Source organism: Aulostomus chinensis, chromosome 11 (genome assembly GCF_037954235.1).
Source record: "Aulostomus chinensis isolate RoL2024-O1b breed Wild chromosome 11, RoL_Achi_v1.0, whole genome shotgun sequence".
NCBI classification, from domain to species: Eukaryota; Metazoa; Chordata; class Actinopteri; order Syngnathiformes; family Aulostomidae; genus Aulostomus; species Aulostomus chinensis.
In genome coordinates, this window is record NC_141330.1 from 12,870,102 (window position 1) to 12,895,634 (window position 25,533).

General features: G+C 41.6%; 2 protein-coding genes across 5 annotated transcripts; both read right to left on the bottom strand.

Moving 5' to 3' along the window:
- Window positions 1-8: 8 nt before the first annotated feature.
- On the bottom strand, window positions 9-16,799 carry tppp (tubulin polymerization promoting protein). Of its 3 annotated transcripts, none has more exons than XM_086218613.1 (5): window positions 16,653-16,799; window positions 9,540-9,620; window positions 8,818-9,153; window positions 2,536-2,689; window positions 9-2,431 (listed from the first exon to the last, which is right to left on the bottom strand). In XM_086218613.1, exons 2-5 carry the CDS (start codon window positions 9,551-9,553, stop codon window positions 2,222-2,224), a joined length of 714 nt encoding a protein of 237 aa, XP_086074739.1. In that variant the 5' UTR covers window positions 9,554-9,620; window positions 16,653-16,799; the 3' UTR covers window positions 9-2,221. The 3 variants fall into 3 exon arrangements, with proteins under 3 accessions (XP_086074739.1, XP_086074740.1, XP_086074738.1); XM_086218614.1 differs by lacking the exon at window positions 16,653-16,799 and adding an exon at window positions 13,090-13,131; XM_086218612.1 differs by lacking the exon at window positions 16,653-16,799 and adding an exon at window positions 10,301-10,454.
- A 2,779-nt stretch (window positions 16,800-19,578) lies between these two features.
- Window positions 19,579-25,117, bottom strand: zdhhc11 (zDHHC palmitoyltransferase 11). 2 transcript variants are annotated; one of them, XM_086217237.1, is made up of 11 exons: window positions 24,820-25,117; window positions 22,821-23,042; window positions 22,370-22,548; window positions 21,994-22,095; window positions 21,767-21,891; window positions 21,540-21,695; window positions 21,318-21,433; window positions 21,188-21,234; window positions 21,052-21,115; window positions 20,899-20,974; window positions 19,579-20,296 (listed from the first exon to the last, which is right to left on the bottom strand). In XM_086217237.1, the coding sequence occupies exons 1-11, from the start codon at window positions 24,835-24,837 to the stop codon at window positions 20,154-20,156; spliced, it is 1,248 nt and encodes a 415-aa protein (XP_086073363.1). In that variant the 5' UTR covers window positions 24,838-25,117; the 3' UTR covers window positions 19,579-20,153. The 2 variants fall into 2 exon arrangements, with proteins under 2 accessions (XP_086073363.1, XP_086073362.1); XM_086217236.1 differs by having other exon boundaries at window positions 21,188-21,237; window positions 24,820-25,116.
- Between the last annotated feature and the right edge of the window lie 416 nt (window positions 25,118-25,533).

The following is a 25,533-nucleotide window of genomic DNA, read 5'->3' on the forward strand; positions in this document are numbered from 1 at the left end:
CGCTGAGGTTCATGGTTGTGTGCGTTTTATTTTCAATAATGCACTACAAATCAAGAACACATATTAAGAAGTCTAAAGAACAAATACAAAAAAGAACACTGCATGCGCCGGCGGGGTGGGGAGGGGCACAATAGCACACTAAAAGTTATTCTCTTTTTAAAAACACAAAACTCTTCCTCCACATTAAAGGTGCACAGTATTTGGCATTAAGCACAGAAAACAGGTTGTACTCAAGCAACTTGCAGCAGAAAAAAAAAAAAATAAAGAACACGCTCAGAACTGCTGCGAGTTTTCTCTTGATGCAGGATTCTTCATCAGAGGCGTTGTGTGACCAGCGCGAAAAACACTGTCACTGTCTTTAAATTCTACAAAAGTATATTTCTTGTTTGCTTTTTTTCCCCTTTATCTCATACAGTATTTTAGGACATAACAGAACTGTTTTTTTTTTGTTGTTGAGTTGAACGTGTGCCTTGGATGACAGTACCACACATTAAAGGTACTCTAAAACTACATCAACAGACAAATAGAACAGCATCAGAGGGTAGCTGACTTTGTACATGTACAAGTTGATACATATTGATTTCAAGCAAAACACGATTTTGATCATGATCCCACTTAATATATATTTTTAAGTAAGAAAATATTGAAGTCTGTCCTCGCAGCAGGCACAGTTGTCCAAAGATGACAAACTCCTACTATGTGCTTCTGAATCAAATGCAATATATACTGTTAAACATGCACAAAGTACAGCAACACAGAGAAAGAGCATGATGCCAGTGTCAGAAATGAAACCATGTGGCCGTAACTTTTAGAATATACACAATCTTACCACAAATATATTAGAACTACTGTATAGAAATCTGATGAGGAAACATTATTTTAATTAAAAGGTTAAAAATACAATCTTGTACAACTGAGCTCATCCACTGTTGGAGCTTCCTTCAGCTGAATTCGCCAATTACAAATGTTCTCATATATAATAGAGTCGTAACGATTTTCAAAGTAGATCAATAGCGACAGTAATCATACCTTTACTCATCTGTTTTAAAAATTGTCATTCATTTAAATTCAATTCTCGCACTGTGAGAATCTGCTGCTGCTGCAACCCTCGAACAAACGTAGATATGAACCATATGGATAATGGCAATGAAAGAAAAAGGGGGAATCCATTAAACCGAGTTCAAGTGTAACAAGAACACACATCTAGTTTTCATGACTGGATCATTGGATTATTGTGATGCTTAATATGTACAAAAAAAAACAAGATATGATGGAGATAAATGTTCAGTGCGGCACAATAAAGCAAACTGATTGAAATTCTTGGTTTGAGCTGAAGGCAAATTATTCAAATGACTATAGAAGCCCTTTTCTGCAAGTAAACAAAAAAAAAGCTAAGGTAATAAAAATATGTATATTGTAAGTCATAATTTATTTGATCAATCGTGAGGCTACGGAGATACGGTCACAAATTTGAGTTAATATGTAAATAATGAAATAAATAGTCATTGTGGATTAAAAAATAGAAAGTTTAAAATTAAGTTCATAAGTTTCACTGAAAGTGGTTTTTTTGTTTGTTTGTTTTTTTTAGTTTACTGGCATAAACGAGCCTCCATCAACAGCAGTGTGAGCATAAAAACATGAACAGCAGATTTTAGAGACTCGACGGTTGACAAGTAGGAAGGTGAGGGACAACACTTAAGACGGCAATTTTCTAAAAAAAACGAATACATTGACGGTATCGGTCAGAAAATGTGTGCCAATTAATCGCTGGAACGCTGCAAAACAGATTAAAAATGCATTTCTTTCCTCTGAATAAAACTTGTATGAAAAAGTGCAATATTGTTAATTTATGAAGCATTTGTTTTTCTTGGCAAGTTGTTCATTGTGCTCAATAAATATCATAAGGCCCTATCATAGCAAAGCTTCAATATTCATAGCAGTTTCTGTCGCTTGCTCTTGTCAGTGTTTGGCAGTAACTGGCTATCAGACAGGAATGTACCAGCTGGTGATGACTTTGTAAAAATAGATGTAAACAGTTTTCCAGTTCTCGCACGTCACAGAGAGGAACTCCAAAACTTCTCTCTCTCTTTCACACACAGACACACACATAAAATTGATGGGTGGGGAAATAAATGACAACCTGTTTTTTTCTTTCTTTATTTCTTTGAATAGAAAATTATCCTAGACGTGGATCAAAATGTTTATTTCCTCATCTTCGCCCTTACATGGGTTTGGCCATGGATGGTTTATTGATTTTCTTTTCATAGGACCCTTGATGTTTGTATCCTGAGACGTATCCTGAGGTGTCAACTATGTCTACTCGTCCCGCCTTACCCTTCCCACGACCGGTGTCGTCAAAACGCTCCTTGTGCGACCCGGTGAACTTGGTGGTGTCTGTGAGTCGGCTCACCGTCGGGGAAGCCACTGCTCTCTGTGAAAAAAGGAGAAATTATTCTACAAATGTTGCTTGAGTCGAAAGAAAAATAGATTTTTAGGGAAGCTAATTTTTTTTTTTGATAATAAAAAAAATCTTACTGTGACGCCAGCAATGACAGGTGTCTTCCCCTCAATCAGCTTGAAGACCTCGGCCTCAGCCTCCTCTCCACTCTTTTCTTTAAATTTCTTCCTGGCGAGCTCTCCAAGCGCAACCTTAAACTCGTCAAATGTGATGGTGCGACAGGATTTCTTCCTGAAATGTGAGCGGAAAGGAGCTTCAGTAGGGGGGAAACATTGTTGCAGTATAGCAGCTAAAACCGAAAGCAAATGCTGGAGACCCTCCGGGGACGGAAAGACTCTGCTTTATCAACTTAAAAGCACAGTATGTGATTTTTGCTGCTGTGGGTCTTGCAGTCAAAACTTTGCTGAGGGTGAATCTGAGGTAGGAGTCATTCAAGTGCTGCGCAAAAGCAACCTCACTAGTTCACACGAGATTTTATCCTACCCAAATTCATCCACATGTGTGACGTAATATAATCACTTTGAAGGTGAGCTGCTTTAACAAGGAGAGTGGCTAAAGAGGATGTGACATCACTGACAGGTGACGAAGAAAAACACACCGTTAAGTCTTGGATGGGCTGCCACACCAACAACATTAGCTGCTCTTGACTCGTGCAACGGGTCTTTTTTTTTTCCTTCACTGCACAATAACAGTCTTCAACAAACTGTATCACATGACACAAGTAGAGCACCACGCTCCTTCAAATAATTTTTACACCCAACAATTCTCCATGAGCAAGCACATCTTGACCAAATTTTTTTTTTTTTTCAAATCTAAGAATTATATCAGAAACATCAGAGCAATACAGCTACACAAACATCAGTACAGAACAGCTGATCACTCCTCAGGAGACCAGCGACTGCATATCATGATTGGAGTCAATAACACCTCTCCAGGCACTGAAAGTGACAGAATGGCCACAGAAGCAGTTCTGTGCGCCACTAACAGAACACGTCTCACACGTCTCTAGTGTCTTTCAGGTGTAAGTGCGCAACTGAACAATACGTGTGCTTATTCTTCTTTGTAGACATCTGAAATGTTCTGTATTAACCCCTTAAACACCAACAGATTTCATAAACACTGTCGGGTTTGATCCTTTCAACATGGCAGATGCAACAGAGCGTGGAGGGGGTGGTACCCTACCGAGACGAACGGTGAAAAACAACTTTTACTGTTTGGAGCTGGACCCTGTGTGTCTCAGTTTTTCACCAGAGCACTCACAGATGCACAAATCCAGCTGTCGACTGTATATGCGACTGTCTCTTCATCGCATGGATCACTTTGTATGACGATTACGAGTACTCAGAGCTCTGATGTTCCTCATTCCAGTTAACTATCCAATAGACACATTTAGAACCAGTGAGAACACAAAAAAAAAAAAAAAAAATTGTAACCACTTCCAATACCACAGATCATCATCAATCATCCACTATCTGGGAGTGTTTCAGTTTTTTTTAACTGGCCATCTGCCCATTTCACTTCCATGTTAAAAGTGCATAGTAACACAAACACAAACAGCCATCACTGTGGTGATAAATCACCTAAACAACAGCCTATAAAGCCTGCAGTCTCCCCAGGCAACCCGATGTCATAGCAACAAGCCACAGTAAACAGGGGTGTTTGGGTTTATTATTAATTTGACTCATGCCGTGACCAGTTTTGTTTGGGAGATCCATCAGTGTTGAACATTTGGGAGCGCCATTCCTCCGAGCCTGTTCCATGCTGTCTATTGTCAGAAGGGAAACTGGACTTCCAGCTGCTGCTTCTGTCCACAGGAGATAAATGTGTGTCCTCGGCGAATCCCACCATACTGACCTATTTAAGTCCCAAAAGTACACAAATGGTTAAGCTGCGTAAACAAACAGCAAATCAGCATGTAAGGAGGTCGCACTGAGGTTAAAGAGCAAGTTCTGGTTAAAGGGAAAAAAAAGAAGCAGGAGCTGACCTGGTATTTAATTTTCATTTGGACCATCTGCAGAACATTTGAATGTGACTGTGTTTATTATAAAGGGAGAGAATAGCGCTTTCACTAAAGTTCAGTGATGGGGAAATACAACCAAAGCCTGGAAAATTAAAGCCACCACGTTAGTAATTAATTAGCCCACAGCAGATTTCCACCTCATTCACAGTGTATGTTGTGGTGTTCTGGCTCCGAGCTGGCGTTCATCACAGCAGAGGCTCAATGTGGTGCAGCAGACCTCCATACTCAGAATAAACAGGCATTCATTCAGCCATACTGTAATTAGCCAGTGCTCATTAAGATCTTTAATTTTTCGTGTGCAAGAAAAGAGCTTTGACGCTGATTAATGGCCGACATGGGATCTCCATCTCTGGCAGCCCTCGACCGCTCTGACTCGCCTGGAGTCAGAAAGGGCATGAACATGAGCCCCCCCACCCCCACCCACGGGTCTCTAAGGTGCAAACACACCCCGCACTTTGTTCAGATTCGACTGTACAATCCCTCTCACGCCGGGAGACTGCTTCTTAATCCAAGCTGGACCATCATGTCGGCCTCAAACAACAGAAGCCATAAAGTCACACAGTACAGACACACATTGCTCGGTTCTGAAATTATGATGTGATATGAAAGAGGTGATATGATGTCATCATTGTTGAATGACCAGGCTCAGGTTGTAAAACACAAACTAATACATCCACAGAGTGACACCACGTATATTTGTTTTATCATCTACTTTAACAGTCGCCCTCCAAACTAACAGCTTTGATTCTGAACACGCCGCCGGTTTTTTTGGCGACACGTGAACTGACATCATACTTCATGTTACAACGAATCAATCCGTTCTTCTTCTTCTGTAATGGTTGTTTACTACTTCTTGTGTATGCTAAGGCAAGAGTAAGCTACTGTTTTAGGACAGCGAAGAAGAATTGGTTTCCTGTGTGTGATATTAGTCAGGTTAGGTTAAGGCACAGTGCTAAATTCATTCGATGTCAAACTAGTTTTTAGGTTTTTATTATGTCTTTATTTTAACTCCATAGAGGATTTTGTGTTGCCCGATGGTCTGAAAATGTGTGCCATATATAAATTTGCCTTGCCTAAATGCAATAATGAGCCTCCCATTGGGAAAAAAAATCACAAGCTCACTCATGATGGAAAAACAACTCAGCAAGTCAGATAATTTCATAACACAAGTTGACGTGTTTATGTCATGTGGTAAGCAACTTTTTGAATTAGGTTATTGAATATCAGTTTGTGAGCACATATAATGTGGAATATGGAATGGATGGCAACTGCTTTTGAGCAGAGCGAGCCAGATTAGACATTAGCATTACATTAGCATTATAAGCAAAGCAATATTCTAGTGTTCAGACAGCTTTTAGCTTTAAAATTCACGCATTCATATTTTTCCCACATTACGACTTAAGAGCTCACAAACACAAGAAAGTCAGAAGAATGACGTCCTATTTTCTGACATCCCATAATGCAACTTAACTCAGCTAACTGAGGTAGCTCCGTACATCCCGCCTGGCTAATAAATGGTGATATCAGAATAGTGCATTAGCCTGCAAATACCAATGCCATAATTTTACCCAATATTGGAGGCATTTGGGATACTGGTATTGGAATTGGAACAATTATATTGCCCCCACAGGCATGTGAGGAAAGCAGTATCCTTTTCTCCACAATACGATGTTAGCCAAATTGTTGACAAGTTTGAAAATATTTTTCAAGGTAAATTTTTTTTGTGCTTATATAATGCAGCTGAGTGCCCTGCCGTGGATGGACTCAATAGAGAACAAAGCAAAACAAATCATTCCCACCAAAAAAAAAAAAACACCCACTACGATTAAAAAAAGAACTCAAGACCTCTTTACATGGATGCTACATTTGGAACATTGTGAACTGTATGACTCTGCAGGAGCATCAAACAACTGATCTGCTGTACAGTAGAGTTATACAGCGAAGGGCTGTGTGACGGTCAAAGTTAAGCTGTGAAAATGTTACAAATATAGCGTTCATGTAAACAGATCTTGTAGGCGGGTGTTTATTTGTTGGATAAAATATGTATTTTCCAGGAACCAACAGTACAATGCTGAACTTGAGAGCACCGCTGCTGTCAGTTTCTCTCTACAGTTGACAGTCCTCTAATATGGATGACTACCTCATACAACCCCACTTCAAAAAAAAAAAAAAAAAAAAAAAAATCTGAACACTCCATTCAAAAGTTGACATAAAATTACATATTTTCAATGCTATTAACGCTCATAACCAAACAAAGCACTTAAGAACATTTTGGATGCAATTTAAAAAAAAGGAGAATTCTCAAACTGGCTTGAAAGTATCCTGCAATTCGAGTAGTGAATGTCGCTAGTGCGAGCATGTATGGAGTAGAAAAGCACTCTGTAGCTACAGCCTGCTGGGTATTAATAGCACTGCTGTATCATGAAGCCAAATCCTGCTCTGTAAGTGGGAAGCATACGCACCCACTACTGGCTATGCAAGATAAAACCTGACATTTTAAAGACGCACGAATAAAAGAATGTAAGCCAACGTAAATCCCCAACAACTGATCCTGCATGCCTGGCTTTTAGAAAGCCTGTTCATCTGAATGAATCCTGTCACTTCCTGCGTGTCTCCTCGAACATACTGAGGAAACCCCCGCTTCTTATGTCACAGTTCTGTGCATACATATTTAGCGTGGACAAAAAGCAGAGAAATGACACTGTATGTATGGAAGTGTGTGGATAAATTTGACAAAGATTGATGGTTTATAGTTTTACATTTACAGAAGATGGAAAATCCAGTAAATCAAAGTGAGATTCCTGAGCAGACCTCTCTCCTCTCCTACAGCCAGACATAATGATGAGTGGCTTCCCGCCATATGCTTCTATTCTGGAGCTGTCGAGCGAAATAGTCCTTGTTCACGTCGTTCATCTGGGATAAATTAAAAATAAAATAAGAGTTGCTATGACTTAAAAAACCTAAAATAGTCCTGTGCACATGCACCGTGTATATAATGTGTTTTTTTTCCTTCCACCTGTACTGACAGGACGACTGGGCGATACCATAGGCAAGACATTTGCTATGGTTGGGAAAAGCTGTATTAATAAACTGTTTCTCTCTTCGGGAAAAGTAATATTGAGGTCACGGCTTATTATTAGACTCTACTGCACTTAAATCAAGCAGTGAGGGATGAATCAACCGAGCCTGAGGAGATACAGGATGAGCCATCCTGACCTTTCTTGCTCTGGCGGCTGTTTCTGATGGACTCTCAACTGATTTAGCCTAACATAGAAAAACATAATAAACCATTGCCTGAAAACAGGAACTAAAATACGTCTACAATCCTTGTTTATTCAAATTTATGGACACTAATAACACCACCAACACATAATGTTGCCACTGTCGCTAGTGGAGAATCAAAGTGTCATAGTATAACTTTTTATATTTGTAATTTGGCGCCATATAAATAACACTGACTTGACTATTGTAACTTATGTGCCTGTTTTGCTGTTGACACTAGAATTGATTCAGCTGTACAGACACTACAGCTGCATGAGATATAGAATATTATTTTAAATGACAAAAAAGTTGAAAACAATATCATGAACACAAAAAGATTATTGTGTTCCTCTGTGTTTTGTAGGAACCCTGATAAAAGCCATAAGGCGAAACGCGTCAGTCTAATAAAGTTGTCTGTTTAACTGGAAGTGACGCTGGAGTTTTTTTGACTTCTCCAAGATTGCTTTCATTCTCCATGCAGACTGGAAGTCAGAGACGTTTTGAGGAAACCCGACACCGCTTCTACACGGCATTTGGTTTTGCAATGATGCTCTTGTTTTGTTTAAAAAAAAAACAGAGCGCTAATTTCTTCTAAAAGTCAATAATGTTTCTGCGCAACAAGACCGCACATTTACTTCATTAAGTTTTAACATGAAAATTATTTGTTCCCCGGCTGAATCATTTTTGAAATTGAAGGGCATTAAAAGTTCAGTAAATGCAACATTTTTCCAAAGACAATCATGATCTCAACACTAAAATAATCAGGATTATGGTTTTTGCCAAAACTGAGTTTTTGCTTCCCCCACAGAGGCAGTTTTCATCTCAGCGTCTGTGTCCTCGCAACGTGTTTGTGCCATTTTATTTGAGTTTGTTCCTGCACATCTCAGTGACTAAGTCTGCAGTCATCTCTGCTGCTGCAACAGTAATGCAACACTGTGATCCTGTCATGACAAGTCCGTGATGAGCCCCGTTTATCAAAAGTCATATATTAACATCAGCATCACTCGCGGTTCAGCTGCTTCAGATGTTCACACATTCACGAAAGGCTGCTAAAAAGGAAGGATTTGAAGTTTCTTACTTGACTTTGCTGAAGACGATATCGACGTCAGTGAGAGTGACGTTCTTGCCATCGATCACGCCGCAGTCCTTGCAGAGTTTGGACCAGTTTTTCCCATGCATGTCCTTGCCTGTAGCCCGCGTGTCACCGTGGATGGCGAATCGTCGAAACGACTCTTCCAAAGCAGTCACCTCCACCGGTGTGGATGATCCCACACCTCCTTCACTGGTCCCATTAGAGTCCGACGAAAGTCTTTTGGAGGCTCGGTCTTTAGAGTGTTCACTGTGTGGCCGCAGGGGGGCCGAGCTGATGTTGGGATGTTTGGCTGTCTGGACTTTAAAGTCATCTAGTCTGTCTCTGGGAGGGGGGATGCATTATATCATCACCAATGTGGCATAAATGATAAAACAGTTTAGATTATATATTGGAAAAAGTGTTTCAGTCATAGATGTAGTTCAGAAAACAGGAGGTACAACAACAATAGAGCAATCGGCTGCACATGGAGGAAAGGAGGACACAGCCGTTCAAACCGTGTTCTGCAAGACTAGCAACAAACAGCAGGCTCAGACTCAGCTCATTTGTCCTGTTCAGCGAGGTGCGTTTGTGTTACAGACGCGACTCTGCAGAGGTGTGTTTCAGTGCCTGATATCTTGTGAATGTTATCAATAGATCAGTGAAACTGAAAGTTCAACAATAGAAGCAGTTCAACAAACACAGCCGACACTCGCACAGATGAAACTTACTTCTGATCTGCCATGGTTGTGCAGGAATTTGGTTCTCTCTGCGCGACGATTGAACGAGCTGACTTTTGTTGTCTCTTTGTGCTGTGGAAAAGATGAGAATGGAGGTGAATATTGTGAGAGGAATTGTGTCCGTGTGCAGAGAGAAAGAGAGACAGGCAGATAGAAAGGAGCTGTTCTCCAGACTAAAAGTAGACTTTACACTGCTTCTCGTCACTCGTGCTCCACATAAACAAACTCATTCATGACATTAAATCTCTAATAAGGAAGACGCACAATTTCCGATTATAATAAAAGATTATGACAACTTGAAAAGGACCCAAAGCCCAGTACATTAATACCAAATTACTTTCAGATTGATGCCAGATGTTAGTCTTTGCTTCCCTTTATTGCTTTAGTTAGATGATTTCATCACTGAGAATACAGAGATTCCTCTCTTAAGACATCATCTGCCTGATTTGCATCCCCACGCAGCAGCAGCAGCAGCAGCAGCAGCAGCAGCAGCAGCAGCAGCAGCAGCAGCAGCAGCATGTCACCTCCTCAGTTGCACACTTCTCAAGTCAAATACGAGAAAAACTAGGAAGCACTCAAAGAACTAATACATACTACGCAATGGAATTTGTCTAGATAGTCATCAAATAATGGAAGAGCAGCATTCAGGATCCAGGATTTCCATAAATGTCCCTATAAAATCCATCCATAAGTTTTTGCAGTATCCTGTAAATAAATGTTTAGTTCTCAGCAAACCATGGTTCTTGGCTCACCTTTCAGCTGTTCCCATAATTAACACGCCATCTTTATAGGAAGTGCATTGCCATGGCAAAGAACAAGCCAAGCTGCTGGTCGTGCTCACTTAAAACAGACCCAGCAAGATGCTCCAACACATAAAGTTCAAGGGAGGGTCTCTTCTTCTCACATAGCCAGTAAAGTTCTTTCACTCCCCTCTCCCACCCCACCCCGAGTGGCACCATGTAAAGCCAAGTGTCTTTGTCTCCACCGTTCTATTGCCAACACTCACAGATACGACCTTGCTAAGTACAGTTAACCCTTGAATGGGAACAAAAAGTTCCAGGACTGACACAGCATAAAACCCTTACAATCACTGTGTCAATTCTTTGGAGAGAAAATGACGAGATGATAAACGTCTATGAATAATGGCATTCAGATCTATGAATACTGGGCAGCCATTGTGTCTCTCCCTCTCCCTCTCTGTCTGTGTGACCCATGCCCGATTCTTCACGCACTATAGTGAAACATGGCGACATCGCTGGCTACCACTATTGATGGAAGGCGTTTTGTAGTCATATGTCATCGAGGGCTCAGGCCAAGATGAGCGATGGAGTTATCGAGGTTGCTGAAGCGTTAAACCCTCACATACACCTATCAGAGACAATTAAGAGTTGTATGAAGTGTATCTCCATGATGGACTTTAGCTCTGATAACTACGAGAGTTTAATTCAGTTTCATTTATAGCAGCAGTTCCCAACAGCGGTTATCTCAGGGAACTTCTTATTTACAACCAGTCCAGGCCAGGCACTACTCCCATTTTTTTAACCTTCTTTTTTATTGTTTTTATGGTTTCTGTTGGTTTGATCTCTGACTTGTCAACTGTGAGTTGCATGTGCATGAAAATCTGCTACAATATATACAGTGTGATATCAGTTCTCCTGTATGTGTGCCTTTTCTCAGGGTGTTACAGTACAAAATTCAATTTACATGCATGCTGTGGCTCCATGTTGTCAATGGCAAAGTTCTGCTTTGATCACCATTTTATGAAATTTAAGAACAGTTAAGCAAATAATTAGCACTTTGATAAATGTTAAAATATTCATAGAGGAAACAAAGCGTTTCCTCATTTAATTCTGAAGAGTATTTCACATTAAAATAATATTAGTATTTAATTGATTTAATTTCATTTTCCAAAATCTAATCCAACAGTGACCAGTGTGAAACTGGATCAAACCAGAGCAGATGAATACATCAAATCTTACTATTTTCATTCTGTCAAATTATCCTAATACCAAGAGGTGATGCCTTCAAATGAATTGGTGCGATCAACCGCCTCAAACAAAAGTTATTCAATTAACAATTATATCAATTAGGACAAAAGTAAAGATACATATTGGAGAAGAAGAAACTCGAGAAGGACTGACATATCTGATTGATGAATGATGAAATCACAGGTCATATGATAGATTATTGGAATGGCTATTCATTAATCAGCTAATCATTTATCACATTGAGTTACAAGTTACAACTAGCCACCATGCTTCGCTCTCTGTCTGTAAGACTAAAATGAGGGTCCTTCACTTTGGCAATCAATCCTTTCATACTTCTGGATTTTTCGACCGAAGTCATTTTTCCACAATTAAAGGAATTATACCGGTGCGCAAACAAGGTTTTTGATACCCAGCATATCATGAGGGGAAGTACCAGTATTATTAACTTTTCTTTGTTCAAGAGTATTTCAACAGAGAAGCTACTCAAAGCGTGTTTCCCTTTGTGCTTCAACAACAGCAACAAAGGAATCTTTTGACTCTCCTCCGTCTGATTTGTAGTCTGTTGTTTCAAGTGCCTTCGTCCTGACTACAACAAGCCTCCTCAAAGCGCATCATGATCAATACATCACCGAGGTAATTAACACAACTGCACCAGAAGCACTCTGGAAGGGCTTGTTTCAGTCATTACACAGTGCTAGTACACCAAATACCACCACATGACAGTAGAACAGACTTTTATTTACTGTTTAATTCAACGCTGTGTGTGGCTTTAACACCGATCACACAAATGCATCACTGTGTTATAGTTTTGCCTTCTTTCCACCCCACTTTACCACATACAAACAAGCAGCCATTTGGTTCAAGGCAGATCTCCAGAGACTATTCTGTGACTGGATGACAGCATGCTTACATACACTCGCCTTCTGGCAACACACTGCACAGATGAGTGCTTTAACTATAAATTGACCCATTTTTAACTGCATCTATTCACAGCAACAATACGCCATCACTGCTGGAACATTCTATTCATTCTCAAAGGAGGAGAGAAGCCAGTAGACAACGCGGTAGTAGACTAATAAAATTTTGTGTTTGGCAGATGGCTTAATTCACAACACGATGACGTATTTGTGTGTTTAAGCGAGAGAGAGAGAGAGAGAGAGAGAGAAAGAGAGAGAGAGAAAGAGGGAGTGTTGAGCCTACTCCTCCATCATGCCATCACGGTAAGCGGGCATGCAGAAATCCCATCTGTTTTCTATCTAGATATGTATCCTTCTTAAGCAGCTGCTCAGGAATGTCAGTCAATCATAATACAGACACCAAACTCCTCCGTTCTGCTCACCACTGATCTCCATCTCACACGGTCTCACACAGCTGACAGTTTTTTTGCTGAACTGTGTCAACCAAGATCATCAAAAATTACTCTTGTTCTCAAAACATTGTTTGAAGAGACAAAGAGCGATGCATTGGTTCTACTACCAAAGATGGATTATACTTCAGATCCCCAAACCTCCATTGTAGACCTGAGAACAGCTAAAAACGTATCAATTACCCACCTGCAATATGATGAACATGGTCACATTAGTCTCCAGTCCATCCGGCTATCGCAAAACCAAGAAATGTTAATTAATCCACAGCTGAAAATAATCTGTGCTAAAATAAGCCCTCAGACAGAGAGCCACTCTGCCTAACAACAACGCACAACCAAGCAAACCAAAATCTGCCCGATACGAAAATGTGGAATAAAATCTATGAACAAATAATATAAGCTCCAATTTAGCACAACAAAAAAACAACTCTAAACATTCCAAACAATAACTAGAAATCACTCAGAGGGCGCATACCTCCTCCAAGATGAACCTTCAACTCCGGAACCTCCTCTGTACTCGGGCGATGAGCCTTCACACCCCTGTGCATGTATAAGCGTGTGCGTCTGTTGTGTAAAGTGACAGGGAGGTGATAGCTGGTCATATTTGGATTCTGCATGAAAGAGCAGACTGATGTGCGCGCTGTGGTGTAAAAATCCCCTCATGCATGCACCAGGTGGAGCTAGAGAACGCACACTTACTACATTTAATGTTGTACATCACGTGAAGAAGCAAATGTGTTGTAAATTCCACGTTTTTTTTTTACATCACGTTACCTTTCTGTAACTTCTGGGTGGTGCTATGACTTCAATTTAGCTCGTAGACGTCTTCAGGTTGGGACTCCCTTCAAACATGGAGACGTTTGGAAAAGATGTGATCACGTTGAGTCGGTTAGTTTCTCGTTCTATGGTGAAATATCGAAACTGGCCACCTTGTCATGGTAAGACCATTTTATGCAAAATTCCCGTCTTCACAGTAACTCATCGCCAAGCTCTTCAGGTGTTACTGACCAAATATAAGATGGCTCTGGTCTGCAACTAAGAGGAGGGTATCAAAGTGTTAAAAAAGTCCTTTCCTGGTACACCAGGTAGCGTATGACTAATCTGTCCCAAAATGTAACAGGATTTTCCCCTGCCCAAACTTCACCCCTCCGCCAGGTTTGATGAATATCAGCTGCTTAGTTTTCAAAACCCTGTCGACAAACAAACAAACCCACAAATAGACAGCACAGAAACCATCACCTCCTCGGTGGGCGATAATTTTAAATCGCGATCACTTTTACAAGCCGGAACGACGCCCTGAGGGCCACAGAGGTGATTCAGTATCAAGAACCAAAACATTCGCTGGGGAGGTTGTTGATAGCTGGAAGAATTTATGTCTCTTTGTTCCACTCTGATGATCTCAGAACAGGTTTGATCAGCACTGTTGTGCTTTGTCTGTCTTTTAGGCTGAGAAAAATAGGTTAAAAAAAAAAACTCTCGCACTACATTGCATTTTCTTAATTAATTGGGAACTTAGATAAATTCCTCTTCATCTGATTGCTCCTCCTCTTCCTCCTGCGTGTCTGCCATAATCATATTACGATGCGAGGGAGCAGGATTTGTGAAATCTCAAAAGAATCCAGCTCTGATCCACTAAAGAGCTCCAAATCTGCCAAGTGTCTACCAGCAGGCACATGTCCACCATGCATGGTATATATCGTCATATTGCCCAACCCTGGTTGCCAACAAATCCATTCATTCCACTGTGAGTGACATTTTCTAAACAGCCCAAGTATTTGAGGACAAATGGGCTGAGTGCCACAGACAAATGAGGGAAGTCACAACAGACACATACCAGCCTCGTCCCTCAGTAGGGTCTGAACATTATTTCTGGATTGTTCTACTTGACGGTGCTAGACGCAGGCTCTTAACCAGCCAGACAGCCCAGGTCTGAGGTCACTACCGCCACACAGTCTGTCCCAGTCCTCCTGGCTTGCCCAGACCCTTTACTAGCTCAGCTGGCAAGCCTGGTGCCGCAGAAAAACAAGCAGTTTGAAGCAAGCTGCAGTGGTTATTGTTGGCACCAACAGCAAATAGCCAAATAGAGGTAGAAGGCAGTGTAACCTGAGCTCAGGTGTCCTTATGCAACCCCCACGTATGAAAGGACAGCAGATGCATCCCTGGAATGGCTCAGATGGAGAACCATCCTTTCAGTATTTTAAGAAGCCAGAGTTTTGTTATGTTCATTACAAGAGTGAATGTTTGCAGTTACAAGAGAATAGTTGCACACTAGCATAAACTTGTAATGACGGCTGGTGTGACGTCCAAAATCACAGGAGGGGCAAAATTTGCAAAAGGCCAAATATGTGTCAAGAAGAATACAATTCTAAATGAAGTACTGCAGTGCTGCAGACACATCCCAGCCTGTCCATCATATCCTGGACTGAAGAGTGGTCTATGGTTAGTACAGCTCTTTGCAGAAATCATTGTGAAACCAATAATTGCAGTCCTATGATATCTATCATATTACTATTATCAGATTATACGTCATCCCCTACATTTATGGACGCCCACAGGCGATGCAGTTGTTGACGGGTGTGTTCTAGCCAGTTATAAACCATTTACTGAGGGCTTACACATGCTAATGAAATGATAATTAGCAGAGCTGGTTTTTCTAATCTCATCTAATTCCTCTCCTTCCATATCCAGCTGCCACAAATCCTTAAATATAAAATGTAGTAAAAAGAACACAGTTATTTACTACTGTGAGGATCAACATGAACAGAATAATAATAATATTAATAATAAACTGAACTGTCTTTGGTGAGTTACAGTCAGAAATGTAGCTGGACTGTTTTACTTGCGTGCCCTTTATTTTACAAATCTGACCTGAATTATGCATCATAACAAAATAAAGTAATTTACACTCCGAGGGTGATTATTTGTGACAGAAGCCAAAGGCTCTTGGAACAGTGCAGTGAAACCAAGAATGGCTGAATCTGGGACAAATTCGGTGACTGTGTCCTCCTCTCATGCAGAGTTAATCCAACCTATGGGGAGCACACGGCCATTCGCCATTAACGTATTGCTGCCCTCATGGCTGAGACGTGTTAAATCGGTCTGAGAAAAACTGTTAAACTGTTATTATTTCCGAATAATTCATCATTTAATGGCTAGGATGAGATTAACCTACATTTCTATTTCTTTCTCCCTTCATGCTACTCTTGTAATCCATTTAGAGCTCAAATCGCAGATCATCAGGACGCTAATAAATGAGGACATATTTTTCATGCATCATTATGTAACTACCTACACGTAAGGTAACAGCGTAGAACATGGGGTGCACTTATTTGCCAATTCCATTGTCAGTCATTATCGGTAGCCAATCAGCGCGCTTATACGGAGAGCGCCACTCACTCTCATTGAACCCGCGTCTAGAAGATAAACAGAGGAGAGAGAGCTGTGTTTCTGTCACAGACATGGCTGCAGCTGCTGCAAGAAGCCGTGTTACATAAATTTACAGATTCACACGAATGTTATTGTCAGCTCCAAAACCGCCTGGCATGACATCATAGATGTGATTTCTCTGCTGTGTGGGTGAAGCATGCAGGAAGCGTGCAGGAGCATAAAAACAAAAGCAAAGAAGCACCTCGAGGAATCAGCTGTTGACTGGCTTCCTGTCAAAATGTGGAACCCAAAATGAGGAACGCATACAAAAAAAAGAGAGAGACATTCAATTTCAAGCAAAGACAGGATGTCAGTTTTAATCACCTGCTGATGTCTTCCTCCACCTCCTGGACAATTTCACACAATCATAATAACGCGTCGCGGAGCCTTCAAGTGTGTCCTCGCCGTTGCCTGCGCTCGGCTCTACCCGACAGCTCCGGACCCCTCCGAGATGCTGAGGAGAACCGCGGCCGCTGATTGGCTGCCGCCCCGCGCGACGAGCTGTTTGGCTCCTGCTTGTAGGTTGATGGAGCCTCGGTGCTCAGTGGAGCGCTGATAAACAAGCAGTTTGTGCTCCAAGCATATTCCGCTGCTTTGGCGTAAACACAATGAAGGATCACCACATCTTGAGTGATAAACAACCACTATAAAAATGTAATAGTGGCGCACAGAGGACGGGGATTAATCAGGGGCCAATGGTCACACAGTGTAGCAATAAAAATGAAGTCAGCCGAAGCTCAAAATGGCTTTCACTCTGGTGGAGGTGCTCGATGTCTAATAGGTCGTGTGATTGTAAAGGAGACACTTTTAGTCCCTCTGTCAGATTTACACTCTTACTGTGGAGGAGTATTTACTGACATGAACTTGTTAGGATGGTTAAAAAAAAAGAAGCTCCATTTGCACCTCAACAGGCCATGACTTAAAACACTTTGTGTGTGTGTGTGTGTGTGTGTGTGTGTGTGTGTGTGTGTGTGTGTTTTTGTCAGAACCAGGCTATTCAACACCCCCCCCATCAAAAAAAAAAAAAGAAAAAAAAAAAGCCCACTCTGTTGTGATTGGCCAGCTATTTCAGTCTGCAGGAAATGTCCTGCCCCTAATCATAACTGGAGTCTGGAGCTCAAACCGAAAACACCCGGTGGGTGGAAGATGCTTAAGACAGATACCCCTTCAACCACCTGTGATGCGATAAGAGGCATCAATCTAAACGGCACGCAGACTCACAAAGTGAAGGTGCACACGAATGCAGGATGTCGTAGGTTAATGGCAAATTCACAAAATTTTCACGTGAATTTAAAGAATATTTGATTTCCCTTTAGCTTATAACTCCAATTAGGAGAATTAAAACTTTACAGATACATAGTAAACATTTCACAGAGTAATGCTGTATTATCACGATGTTATGTTTCTGTGATTACAAATTCATATAAAAGGATGTACCTGCCCTGTCTTTGTTCTCTCTTTGAGATTATTTTCATGCCTTTCACTTATTTTCGGGACTTTTGTAAGCAGTTATAGCTGAATTCTCTATACCTCCACTTTGAGCACATCTACAGCGTTGGTAAATTCACACCTTTTCAGTTAAAAAAAAAGCCAGCCCACACATAAATTCAAAAAAAAGAAAAGGAAAAAAAAGCTGGGTTCTCTCGATTCACAGTTTGTGTGTTAGTGGGCACATAAGAGACCCAACTATTTAAACACAAGCTCTGAAATGGGAGTTTTAAATAATACGGTCCCTTTAAGATGATGAAAATGGATCCCACATAGGCAGCCAGCTGAACCGGACTGCTCCGATGTCCAGTTCTCTCATGTGTTACACAACCAGTGGTAGCCTAATGGCTGGACATGGTTAGACATTATGTAACCTCTAGCCTGGCTGAAGCAATCACTCCCAGATATACGAGTGAGAGAAAGTCTCAAAAACCATGCCTCTGAGAGAGAGAGAGAGAGAGAGAGAGAGAGAGAGAGAGAGAGAGAGAGAGAGAGAGAGAGAGAGAGAGAGAGAGAGAGAGACCCCTCACCATGGTGAGAGCAAACTGGGTTGGGTGTAATCATGTCATGACTTAATCGCAAGATGTTTTGGTTGTGTCAGCGTGTGGCTAATAGGCAGCAAAAAAAAACAAAAAAACCTGAACCAAATATGATTCAGTAGATGAAAGGATTGGAACACAATTGCTTTTTTGTTTTATTCAGAGTGGAAAGAAGTTGTCTTTAAACTTAGCCGATGTTCCTCAGCGTCTAGACTTGTGAGATCCAGAACTGCACTGACAAGGAGTTCAACTTGCAGACGTTTCTCCTTTGGTGCAAAAACAACTGCATTCAGTTTGTTTTTTTCCTTCATTTATCTTGACCAGGTTGCACCTTTGATGCAGTTGTATTAACACTTATTTTATTGTTTCATTGTCTGAGGTTTATTGCTGATCTGTATGTTGTATTTTAACTTAAAAATGTGCATTTGTATCTGTGTTAAGTGCTTACAGATTTTCGACTAATGGTCTTGAGTCTTTGCAGCCTCTGGTATTTCTGCATGAAGATATGACAAACAATATCAAGTTATGTGTTCAATTTTAACTTGCTTTTTGGTCAAAGGTGAGTTCAAGTTGGTTTGCGATAGTTTGTTCTCACAAATGAGGAGAAAGTATCATAATGAAGGTATCTGCTCAAAGAGATTTAAAAAAAAAAAAAAAGGGTTTAGACCAAGTCCTCACTCTCCACTCATGCTCCTCTGTCTGCAGCGTCTCCCCTGGCGCCCTCTAGTGGCGTCGACCTGCAAACACTACGAGCATGTAAGGACACGCTGGGTGCTTGCTGCAGCCGTCCCACCCGCAAATTCTCTAACAGACATGAGCTGTGACAGCATACTTGGTCATGTGCCTGCTTGGATTCAGGAGTTCTCAAGAAGAAGCTGATTTTAATCATTCGAGCATCTCTGGATGCAAGACGGGGATAAAAAATTTTAAAAAAACATGTCTTGTTCTGTCGCCACACATGTAAAAGCCTCTAGGTGCTCTTTAGTCCCAACAAGCCCGACATTCATAACCAGGATGTGTTCTCATCATCACTAGAAGCTCCTCCTAACGTCGTCCGTACGTATCCTCTCATGCTACTGACCTTTTGACCTGACAGGTCAGGAGACACCCCACTGGGTGCAGCAGCTTCAACCTACAAGCATCAAGTCAATGAGGGTGTTGGAACTTTCTTTTACATCACTGTGTGGCAAGAAGGTGGAAAAAGAAGAAAGGAACCAAGCAAAAATGGTTAAATTCTTTACTATGAAATTCATTCATTGAACAACTTTGTAAAATAAATAACTGAAATAGAGATGAAACACAGTCTCCTTCCACGCTAGGATGAGTTCATCTGGAGAATGACTTTTACCATATAAAGGTTCCTTTCCTGGTCGTTGGATGAAACAACAAGATTTAGACGTTGCTATCCAGGACCTATAAACCAAGATCTCCAGTATCATGTCGCAGCTTTTCAGGAAGATGCCAGAATACATCAATCAGGCTGAGGCGAGCCAAACAGAGGCCAGCCTGGAGGTGAGACTGAGCTTTGCCTTGCTGTGCCAGTCAGTCAGATACAACAGCGCTTCAGGTGACTCGATTGTAGTCGTAAAAACAGCTGGAGTGGATTAAAAACGGAATAAAACATCCACAATCACCCCCTGGACAAAAAAGTAGCTCAGGGATTGGTATCAAGAAAAGAATGTTCTCAGTCTCTGGGTAATGTAGCTCAGTATTTTAATAAAAAAAAAGGTTCCGGGGGGTGTGTGGGGGGGGGGGGGCAGTGTGTGGTGATAAACCAGTGTGCCCCCACCAGTTCCTGCTAGGTATCAACTGGAGACATGACTGAACTGCCAAGAGGGTCCTGCGCTCCAGGAATACTGTCAACAGACCTCACGCTTTCACGCTGAACGTCGTCGTCTGACTCCCGTTTCCAGATTTTGACGGTGCTCAAATACATTTCCTCTTTAGGACATGAAAAACAGGAAGAGGAAAATGTTATTTACACTGACTGGTGACCTTCGGTAAAGAAACAGTCAAAGTTCACATCTATTAATAGTCGGATTAACACCGATCAAACAAAGGTTAAAAGAAAAGGTTCTCGTGTGGTTCTCAAAGGTCAATGAAAACTTTCCCTTTAGGACTTTTTTAAGAGGATAAAGTTTCCCAGCTCAAATTTCCCAGAAAGTCCCGTTTGGAGTCAAGGAAGTAAACCTGTATCGTTCCTGGAGTTCTTTAAAAAGTAGGGGGGATGTGATTCAGTGAGAGAACGTGGTAACGTTCAGGATGTTCTAGGAAGGATTGAAGGATCGTTACATTCCCTCAAGGTCTTTTCATCGCATCCTTGAAATTTTTGCAGAACTTGTAACAACTTCTTTTAAACCTGTACTAACTTTTTAACCTTTAATGAACCTTTACCGACTGATAATGTTCTTTTTAGGAGAATCGCCGTCTGAGAAAGTTTGCAAAACTTTAAGAAGGTGACAGGAGTGCTTCTAATATTTCAATTATGGAAATGAAATGGACAAAAACAAAAGTATCCACTATTTGTTTTCACAAATACTTACTGTTGTTCTCTGTAGAATTATCAGTGCTGCAGTGGATCCCGTTCTCCTTGTCTGCTGATTTCTGAAAGTTCTCCAACTAGAAGAAAAACACATTTTCTCTGCAATGTCAACGTTTTGTAGAATTACTAAACAGGAGTGGATTGAAGTTCTTACCGTGGTGCAGATGGACTCTGAGAGTCGGCTGGCAAGTGCTCCTTTATCGTCAAATCTGCACGTGCTACAGGAGAACAGGAACATTATTTAAGGTTCTTCTCTACTAAATGTGTTGAAGTAGAACGTTGAACGTCACCTTGAACTCTGAGGGAGTGTTGGCTCGCAGTCAACTGAACTCTCTTGCTTCTTTAAGAAATTAAATGGTTTTAATGCACCGTAGAACGAGAGGTGGACGGCAGGAAGACGAGGAGGACAAACACTCTCACCTGCTGGACTTTATTTGTTTTCACATCATGAGGATTTCCTGCTTCCACATCTCGGTTTCTGGCTTCTTTCTGACGCTGCATCTTTATATAATCGTATGTGCTGATGCCTTTGACAACTGAACGCGTGCACGCACACACACGCAGAAACACACACACACACACACGGTTGGTGAGGATCAATGGGATGGACAGCAGGTATCAGTCTTAAAGAGTTTGACTCACAGAGGTAAACCTGAAAACCCAGCAGGTGACTGAGCAGCAGCAGGCAGGTGATGCTCAACAGGATGGTGACGAAGGCTACTATAAGAAGAGCGGCTGAATTAGCCTTTACGGGGGCTAAGGGTAAAAACGCCAGCCAGGTCCCGTTCCCCAGCACACCTACAGAAACGAGGAGATACAGTTATAACATATTCTCAAACATCCGACCACACACTCCCGTGTCGACTCACCGTGGAACTGCGGAGCGGTCCGTAGGCTGCTTGGATCCAGGTAGTGCTGAATAAATATGAACAAGATGATGACGACAAGCACGAAGGCACCCAGAGTAGCCGAGGACAGTGCCCCGAAGAAGAACCTGAGGGCCACAAACAACGATCTTTACATATATCGATATACACTTTATTATTTCCTTGTTTATGTCATATTACAGCCTCATTTTGATTGCGAAAACACTTACCAGTAGTTTCTGCCACCCACGCACGTGTTCAACCATTTGCAATGATGGTCAAAGTCTCCCACACACTTGTTGCAAACACCACAGTGTTTCACTTTGGGGCCACTGCATGAAAAAAAAACCCCCATCAATCACACCATTGCATAAATTATCTAGTCCAAAATCAATTACAAAGACCCTAAAATGATTAGAATAACTAATAATCTGATGAAGACCATATAATCTAACGCTAGGTATATGTGAAGCAAATTTCCATGACTCATCCAAAGTTTTACGGCTTAAAAAAAAAAAAATTCAAGAACTTAAGGGCAAAGTTTAAAAATCCATAACTTTCCAGCTCTGTTTGGACCTCATTTGAACCCCTGCCTTGGATACGTACACCTTGACGTCACATAGGGTGCAGCGCAGGTCCTGGATGACATGCGGTTGCTTTGTTCGGTCAAAAAGCGGCATTGGAGCAGCATAGCTCTGTTTGGCTCTCACGCTGGCGTCAGCTGGATCGATGGTCACTGCAGCGATGTGGCTGAGAAAGTGTACGACGAAAATCAAACCCGTCAGCTGCGTAGAGCAAAAGTTAAGGAGCTCCTACACCCAAAGAATACTGCAATGTATTTAACAGCATTCAACGTGTGACAAAGACACCAATGATGGTTTTTTTAAGCCATAATGGAAACAGAGAGATTCATGTCTCGGTGTGACTGGAGCCCATACAAACCAACCACACAAGAAAATCCTTGTCTCGCGCGGTAGCCGCGAACAAAACTGCAGCTCATGTTCCTCAAATCTGAGACACTCTCTCTATCCAACCACAGCTGTGTTCTAAAGGATACAGCGTAGCCCACGTGGTTCCACGGCCGAGGCAGAAGAGGGATGTAGATACCAAAGCTGACTACGGCCAGGTAGCAGTACAGCAACCAGCCCACCACCTGGAAGACTTGAAGGGGCCACGACCATCCGTTCCTCCTGGGGGTCTTGGGGGGGACCGGCTCGTTTCTGCTGATACCAGGACGTAGGGCTGTTGTACGTCTCATCGGCTGACAGAAGCAGCTCATCTGAGGAGAAGAATAGATAACTACATATACTCGAGACACATTTGTTGAGAAAATAAGTTCGGAAAATGAGTCAGAGCGTCACGGTTGGGACTCCGGACATGGATTTGCATCATAATTTGATGGATAAAAGAAGTGCTTCAATAATTATCAGTGTGAAAGGGAAGGACAAATGTAACAAAGACCTTTCAGCCCTACAGAGTCAAACTGACCATAAAGTTACAACAAAATGATGTGAAAGTTCATGTGTGTGTGTGTGTGTGTGGGGGGGGGGGGGGCAGTTGCCGTCACTTTTTTGGGAAGATAAAGTAACAAAGAGGATATTGTTCAATAGCCTACAGAAAACAGCTGATCCAGGGGAAGGGGACTACACCGTGCAACACCCCTTTCTTATTTGGAGGAAAAAAAAAAACCCTTCTCAAATCACATGTTTGGCTCTTGGCGCTGTGCTGATGTATCACTTCAGTGTGCTCTCACATAATGTTGGTTAATGACGCTTAACGCTCGTCTGTATATCCAAGCTGTTTGCTCTGTTGCCAGTTTTCTTAACGACAAAGATGTCACCGGTTGTCCTGTCTGGTAACTCAACCTGCATTTGTTGTTTAACAGTCCTCTGAAGTTGGAATCACAGCTTCTTACTGGGAGAGTCAGTACCACCTTAAAGGTGGTACAACGCCTGTAGATGGCGGTATTCAGGCGTTTTCAAGCCAATTCATGAAGTGAAAAACCACACAAGTAAGATTAAAGTAGAATCAACCAAAACAAAAAACAAAAAACAGAACAAACCAATACTTATGGGGGGAAATCCTGGACTACATAATCAAGGACACCCAAGACAATCTTTAAAACACAGTTTCAGTTTCTGAAAGCTTGATTCTCTTTACCTTACCACCTTAAAGGTGGTACAACGCCTGTAGATGGCGGTATTCAGGCATTTTCAAGCCAATTCATGAAGTGAAAAACCACACAAGTAAGATTAAAGTAGAATCAACCAAAACAAAAAACAAAAAACAGAACAAACCAATACTTATGAGGGGGAAATCCTGGACTACATAATCAAGGACACCCAAGACAATCTTTAAAACACAGTTTCAGTTTCTGAAAGCTTTATTCTCTTTGTAAAATACAAAAACAGAGGGCTTATGTACTATTTTTCATCCGGGCCACCTCTGTTTAATCCTGATTTAACTCTGAGTTCTCACTTTAACGTGACTTTGGTCTCAGACAACCAAATGTTATCAGGGAACACCAAAGCTGTCCAGAAATACTCCTGACTGTCATCTCAGTTCTGTTTCATTTGACGAGACCTCACCTCAGAAACCGCACTTCAAGCTGAGCTCTAGACGCAGACCGCTTCTTCATGCGGAGCTCGAATGTGGAACCAGCACCCTCGTGTCCACAAAACCCTGACCAATCTGAGCTGGAGCTTCATAAAGGTTCAGAATTCATTTACTGGTTCTATTTTGAAGTTCCAGAGATTCAACATTAATTCAGTCAGACATGAAGACAGAGTTGAACTCCTGCATGGAACAGTATACGACCCCCCCCCCCCCCTTTAATTAATAGTAATTTTGTTTCATACTTGTTCTCATTTCATCTTCTCACATTTATTTGGATTTTATGTTCTGAGAAATAATTCGAATATCGCCATCTACAGGTGTTATGTCACTTTTAAGGTGGATGCCAACTTCAGCTTTGTGTTCAACATAAACGATAGATCAAATCACGCCAGCCGATACTTCTAGTTTACATTTGTGAAAGCACATTAAGAAATACTTACTTCTGCAGCTGAATTCATGCCGGAGGTTAAAACAGCTGCTGCTCAAATCGCGAAGATTCCCATCAATTGATTTCCCATTTGAAGTTGGTCATTCGGACAGGTGCTTCAACAACAGCTCCCACCAAAACCAGTACACGCAGCTGCGACACTGCTAAAAACCACACAACTCCCACTGACACGAGCCGATCTGTCGGCCTCGACTTCGTCGCAGCGGGCGACGCGGATCAGAAGTTAAGGAATCAACTCGTTGGGTAGGACGGAGCTGCGCTATAGCAACGCGCTATTGCGCATGTGCAGTAGGGATCATACCCGCCGTTGTGATGTCAGACTTTCATTGACGGGATAAATACGTCTGTGGTTTGTAGGTCGAGCTCCTTCTTAGCTCGCTTTTTCAGACATTTGTGCTCTTTAACATAAAACTGGAGAGAGAGAGAGAGAGAGAGAGAGAGAGAGAGAGAGAACTAAAACGAGCAGCTCACTTCTGCTTTCTGAATAAAACCGTTCTGTTCTCAACGATGTCTCGTGTATTCAAGCAGAAACTGCAATTCCTTTTAAAGTGTCCAACACGGGAATCCAGCAAAATACATGCCGAAAAATAAGTGCACCTTGAACATGATGCCCTCTGGGACTAAATATAATATAACTGATAATAGTTCAAATTAAGGCTTGGGACTGGGGGCCTCCCTTCAGACAAAGCTTTCCCTTTGTTTTCTA